The sequence below is a fragment of the Gastrolobium bilobum genome, unplaced genomic scaffold, assembly GCF_033153095.1.
Source record: "Gastrolobium bilobum isolate Gb01-03AN ecotype WA unplaced genomic scaffold, APGP_CSIRO_Gbil_v1 utg132346, whole genome shotgun sequence".
Lineage (NCBI taxonomy): Eukaryota > Viridiplantae > Streptophyta > Magnoliopsida > Fabales > Fabaceae > Gastrolobium > Gastrolobium bilobum.
The window spans coordinates 8,518-15,252 of NW_026899539.1; the positions used below are offsets into that span (position 1 = coordinate 8,518).

Sequence of the window (6,735 nt, forward strand, 5' to 3'; positions counted from 1 at the left end):
TATTATTATGGGTTCGCTTTTTCTGCAGATACTGCAGATAAGTTATCTGCAGTAAGCCCAATACGACGTCGTTTTGGGACGGAAATCATGGTGTATTTGTAATTTTAATTTATTTCAGGGTTATAATAATTTTTATATTTATAATTTTTTAAGATTTCAATATCAAAACGACATCGTTTTAGGAATAAATACAGATAAGTTATCTGCCAAACATTTTTCCCTATTATTATTTAGAATTTTTTTTAACTTCGGTTTTTTCTGTTTAATTTTTGTACTTTGCCTTCTGCAACCGAGTGAGTTGTTTAGGAATACAGGAAAATAAAGGGGTTCGTTTGCAAAAAGCCGAAGAGCATAGAAAAAGCTAAGAAAAATTGAAGCAGCAGAAAGAAGCAGAAGCAGGTTACAGGCGGAGAGTGAGTGTCTCACATTGAGATTCGGTGGAAGGAAGAAGAAGGAAGGGATTCTAGAGAGAGAGAGAAAGAGAGAAAGAGAGAAAGAGAAAGAGTGATGTCAGACCTAGACAGGCAAATAGAGCAGCTGAAGAAATGTGAGCCTCTGAAGGAGTCTGAGGTGAAAGCTCTTTGTCTCAAAGCCATGGAAATCCTCGTCGAAGAAAGCAACGTTCAAAGGGTCGACGCCCCCGTCACCGTTAGTTACTCCACCCTTTTTCTCTTTCCTTTTTTTATTCATTTAACTCAATGCTGTGTCGTTGTTACAGTACTCGTAGTTTATCTAGCTTCTGGGTTTCATTTGATTCTCGATTTTCATTCTGGGTTGTTATTTTTTGTGCTAAAACTGAAGAAAAGAAGCTGATAATTTTCCATTGAATTTTAGTATAATATGATAAGTTAATAATTACCTTACTGGGGAATTCAATTTATCTAGGGCTTAATGTAAATGTCACGTAAAGCAATGAAATAAAGGGAGGGGATTTTCCAGATTTTGTGCCTTTTTATGTAGAATTGATTGCATTGGGTAGGTTGAGGTAGGAAATAGGAATTGAGCTAGCTCCTTGCCAATTCACAAAGTTCATTGCTTTGTGCTTTGTTTCATGTTCAGAGTGTCATGGGGACACACAGGATGTAATTTTATAAGGCTTTTATAACTCTGTGCAGTTAGGATTTGGCCTGCTGCATTAGTTCTTCTTTAAGATGATAGGTCCTGCTTGGGATTTTCGTTGTACTGATTAATTTATTTGGTTGTTTGATTGTCCACTTAGATATGTGGTGATATCCATGGCCAGTTTTATGACATGAAAGAGCTTTTCAAAGTAGGAGGTGATTGCCCCAAAACAAACTATTTATTTCTTGGGGATTTTGTTGATAGAGGATTTTACTCAGTTGAGACCTTTCTGCTTCTGCTGGCTCTTAAGGTAATTAATCTTTTATTTTTTCTCTTACAAAAATTTTGTTCTGATAAGACTGAAAGTTAGAAGCTTGTTGTGTAGTCATTTTGGAGAGTCTTGTTTTTGTTTACGTGTTTATTTTATGCTTTCTGTGTGTGTTAGATCTTTGTTTGGGCTTGTAACAATTTCAAAAATGTTTCAGTTAGTTTGCTCAATGATTATCGTGGAAATGTGGTCTTATAGCATCCAGGCTGTGGGCTTATTGATCGGTGAATATAATATCTTCGAGTGAACTTCAAGCTTTTTCTTTGGTAACACAATTTGCTATTGTTAGAAATTGGAATAAAATTCTACAAGGCTTTTTGCTGGATGGTATGTGTAATGAAACTTGAAAATCTGCAAAAGGAGGCTTTTTTTGGCGTCTTTAATTATGCTTTTTTGAAGTTTTGTTGGTAAAAAGGAGAATAAAATGCTTTGGATTTTGTTCTTTGGGCGCATTTGGATGTAGTGAAATGCTACAATTTTTACTCAGCAGTTTCTTCCTTCTACTCTGCCGTCGGGCAGGATTTCATTCTCACCCTCTTTTGTGGGTTTCTACTCATGGTCTTTTTTGAGGCAGTCCTCTGTCTATAATGCAAAGGGACCGTTGCGTGTTTTTGAGTTTACGTTCTTTTGTCTATGTTGTTTTCTTTTCTTTATTTTCTACGTAGAGGCCTGGTTCTCCTTTTTTCCACTTTGTTCGTTTCTTGATGAATTCTTCTTTTGTCAATTTTTTTTTTAAAAAGAAAACAAAAGATAAAAGGATTTTTGACTTTGACAACTAGGTTCTGTCGGATCCCGAACTACTCGTCTACTTTTTGTGGTATTAATGATGCTTCTTTTATGTTCTTTATTTTTGTAACTAATTAATGGCATTATAATCAGGTGAGGTATCCAGATCGGATAACACTCATCAGGGGGAACCATGAAAGCCGTCAAATCACACAGGTTTGTCCATTAGCGAAGTGGAATAATGAAATAAAAAGCTTTTTATGAATATAATTATGAAAGCAGGAAAAGAAAAGACACTGGTATATTTCTTAAAATTTTGTGACTTCAGAACACTTATTCAATATCCATCACTTGACAGGTATATGGATTCTACGATGAGTGCCTTCGAAAATATGGTTCAGTCAATGTTTGGAGATATTGTACTGATATATTCGACTACTTAAGGTTTGCCAATATCTGATATATCAAAAGATTTTATAAGTACATATGTGTTTATGTGGGTGACTGTTACGCACCAAGGTCTTTTTGTGTGGTATCAATTAGCATTTATTAGCTTCAATTCATAAAAGGGTAAGGTTGGTATCAATTAGTCTTGATTAGTATCAATTATCTTTATTGGTTTTACCTTTTTAATATTTCAAATGCTTGTTATAAAGGTTAATGGTTGTATGGAAAAAGATAGCAATTAAGAAAATTACTTTTTTCCAATTATTCTCTCATTCTATTCTCTCTCTCTTCCTTCTCCTATGTCATTTCTCTGCAAATTCTGCCCCCTCCTGATTACTCTTTAACAATGGGTGATTTCGTTGAGTTGCCTCCACCATGCCAATTGCAAGAAGTGCAACAACAGCTATTGCCATAGAACATTTACACCAGTATTTCCTAGATTCTCATGGCAACATCGAACAATTAAGCCAGGCTTTCCCAGCATCTCAAGCCAATCAACTGACAGGAGAAAGTCTCTTGGCATTACTGAACAAACATAATCAGTTGGATCTTTGCCACCCTCTGACACAAGCTCCCACCACTACCGCCATTTTCAGCCGATCCATTTCTGCACACTCCACAATTACTATTAACAATGCCATAAATCAAGGTCGAGCATAGTTTCCAAACAAGGGGGTTGGCACATAGCGACCGATCCTCAAAAATACTATAGCGCTATAGCGGGTAGCGGTATAGCGCAACAACAAAGTCCTATGCATGAACCTGTTATATGAATATACTACACATGAAATTGCTAAAAAATAATGACATTCATTCATAATTATATATAGGGAAAAGTTCACCAATGCCCTTATGATTTACTCCAGAATCACCTATTCCCCTGTGGTTTTTTTTATCACATATGCCCCTGTGGTTTGCAAAAGGGTATGTTTTTATCACATATGCCCTTGTGGTTTTTTACTTTTTACAAATCACAGGGGCATATGTGATAAAAAAAACCCACAGGGGCATAGGTGATTCTAAAATAAACCACAAGGGTATTGTTGAACTTTTCCCTTATATATATTATCATCGTCATTCTAAACAAGGATTCATGGAGCATAAAGGAAGCGACGAAATTTTATTGAAGTCTTCTAAATACTGTCATTAAAAGGTTTTCAATTTCTATCTCAAACTCCATTCGCCGGAACTGCTAGAAAAAGGGTTCGGTTGCTTGAGTCTGGATCGGAAGGGTCGACGGCTGTAAGGTTGCAGGTAGGTGGATTGTTGGGTGTTGTGGTGGTAGATTTTCGATTTTGAGTGAGTTGCGAGCTTACAGAGGAGACGTGCGGAGGAAAGGTTTAAAAACTTCAAGAAGCCCAAACTGCCCCTAAAATTTGATTGTTGGAATCCTAAAATCATAGGCAAAAGAGTGATTTCTCCCTCGTTCACTATTGCGGCGCAATTGCTAAAGCGGTGGCTATGGCTGCTACAACAAATTGTAGCATCGTGTAGCGGAAAATTGTAGTGAGAGCGCTATATCGTGCTATTGATAACTATGAGGTCAAGAATTCAAACATTACTTGATTTGAATCTTACATATGATATGGGAGATACTTCTCCACAAGGGTCCAATGCCTAATGTGCTATAAAATTCCTGAAATGTTCGCTTTACTGCAAATTGCGTTTTTCATGCCATTTCGTTGCTAACAGCTCTCTTTTGTCGAATCTGTTTGTTTTATGGGTACAGGGGTTGCGTATTTTATTTTTCTTTGAACTGATGTTTTTACAAAGAAAATTCTTTGATGATCTTTATGCAAAATTGAAGTTCTTTGTTTGGGCAACTTCTCCTGGACTATTTTCTTATTCACCGTTCAACTATTAAATTCATTCTTGAAGAATTTCTATATCTTGAAGTTTTTACTTGCAGAATGTGAACATTATTTTTTCTATTTTAAGAGGGAAAGGGGTTTGGGTTGGGGGACTTGAACTGGGTTAAAACTAGAAGGATGCTTTTGTAGCTTTTCTGTGTATTTTAAGAGGGAAAGGGGGTTTGGGTGGGTGATTCCAAAAACTGTAAACTGATTATTTTCATAGCCTTGTCTAATAAATATATAAAAATAAGCAAGAATAAATTTTTTAGGATTTAACGGGAAACAGTTTATATATCAAATTGCGTAACTGCATTTACATATTTACTTTTTATAACTTGCATCTTTCACTAATGGCTTTCATATGTGGAAAAACACACTGCAGCTTGTCCGCCCTAATTGAAAACAGGATTTTCAGTGTTCATGGTGGTCTTTCTCCTGCCATTTCAACATTGGATCAGGTTAGAAATTCTACCCCAGTTTATTTGTCTTAAAGTCTTAGATTGTACATTAGCAATATTGTATATATTATTCTTTTTTCATATCCAGATACGAACTATTGATCGGAAGCAGGAAGTACCTCATGATGGTGCTATGTGTGACCTCCTATGGTCAGATCCTGAAGATATTGTGGATGGATGGGGGCTGAGTCCCCGTGGTGCTGGTTTCTTATTTGGTGGCAGTGTTGTTACTTCTTTTAACCACTCCAATAACATTGACTATATTTGCCGTGCTCATCAGTTGGTAATGGAAGGATATAAATGGATGTTCAATAACCAGATAGTTACTGTCTGGTCAGCTCCAAATTATTGCTACAGGTGCATAATCGATTAACTGTTCTTATTTGTGTTCTGATGCTTTTAGTAAGACATTTTCGTCTTTGTTACAGATGTGGTAATGTAGCTGCAATTCTGGAGTTGGATGGGAATCTTAATAAGCAGTTCCGTGTGTTTGATGCTGCTCCACAGGTTGGTAGGCAAAATCACTTCATATTGATTATCATTATAAACTCAGTAAAAAGAGTAAGCTATTAGGATTTTGGTTTCCTCACTTAGTAGCAATATGAGCCTCAATGCCTTGATGTCATATCCATTTATTCATGTGGTAAAGATTGTGCTACTATTGATGAACCGGTGAATCCAAGAATGTGCTACTAGTATGACTTGGGGCACAAAAGTAAAATTAGAATGTTTTTATCATACTTTATATGCGTATCAGTGAGTTTTCATTTGGATTTCACTATCTTTGCATCTTTAAGCAAATAATTTGTGTTCCATGTTCTTTGCTACCTTATGATGATACTTTAGGATCTTTTCTCCCCATGGAAAATTAATTGTTAAATTTGTGAAAATTTATTTACAAATTTTCTATTCTTAATGAAACGTAGGAATCAAGAGGGGCACCTGCCAAGAAACCAGCGCCAGATTACTTCCTATGACACGGATTTCCTTGTTTCTATGATCCAAATGCTTGAATTGATGAATATGAGACTTGAATCAAGGTGATGATGAAGTTGTCTGACATGGGAGGAATCAGTGAAGGACAATCATCAGTTCTGGAGGCAGGTGTTCTGCATCCCTGTTTCTGCGTCTGCTTGCTTCATCCATCTCTAGTATTATAGCTGTGTTGGGAAATAGTATGTGATTTGCAATATATGGCTCTATGTTCATTCAGAAGCTATGATGGACAGAGGGTTTAGAGGGAAAATGAGGTTTGCATATATGAGAACTTGATTAGGAAGGATTTGATTGGATCAGGGAATATTGGGAGAACTTTCCATATAATCTGTGGAAAAAACCCAATAGTTGAGTTTTGATTATCCGTTTTGGCCATAAAAGTTTATGATATCTGATTCATGTAGTATGTGTGTAAATGTATTATTGCTCAAATTTTGCACCTAGTGGTTGTTAGTGGAATTTTTCATTGCCTGGATATGAAGGTTCACTTGTTAAAGAAATGGGTTCCTTTTCAACAGAAAATCCCAATGCATACGAGTACAAATGCTGGGAACTTCCTGATGTCTTTCTAAATCACATGGCATGCGCGTCAGAGAAGAAAACGGAAGAAAGAAATATGCGATCAAGAGACAATGTTCATTTCTTTTTTATTTCGTGTGTTAAATGACAAGCTAAAAATATATTCTTAATTAAAGAAATAATTCTAACTTACATTAAAATCAGGAATAAAAGTATATGAGTATTTTGGAGCCTCCAAGCAGAAAGGATTCCCTTTACAATCCAATACAGTTGGAACCAATCCGGAAAAATGGATTGAATGATTTTGATCTCCTTTATCTGAGGTGGGCACATCCATGCCAAGCAG

The 6,735-nt window shown here is 36.1% G+C and overlaps 1 protein-coding gene across 1 annotated transcript; it reads left to right on the forward strand.

The window, feature by feature from the left end:
- Window positions 1-384: 384 nt before the first annotated feature.
- On the forward strand, window positions 385-6,335 carry LOC133291245 (serine/threonine-protein phosphatase PP-X isozyme 2). The gene is made up of 8 exons (XM_061489467.1): window positions 385-648; window positions 1,220-1,372; window positions 2,270-2,332; window positions 2,475-2,560; window positions 4,799-4,874; window positions 4,963-5,231; window positions 5,303-5,381; window positions 5,801-6,335. The coding sequence occupies exons 1-8, from the start codon at window positions 508-510 to the stop codon at window positions 5,849-5,851; spliced, it is 918 nt and encodes a 305-aa protein (XP_061345451.1). The 5' UTR covers window positions 385-507; the 3' UTR covers window positions 5,852-6,335.
- Window positions 6,336-6,735: the final 400 nt, after the last annotated feature.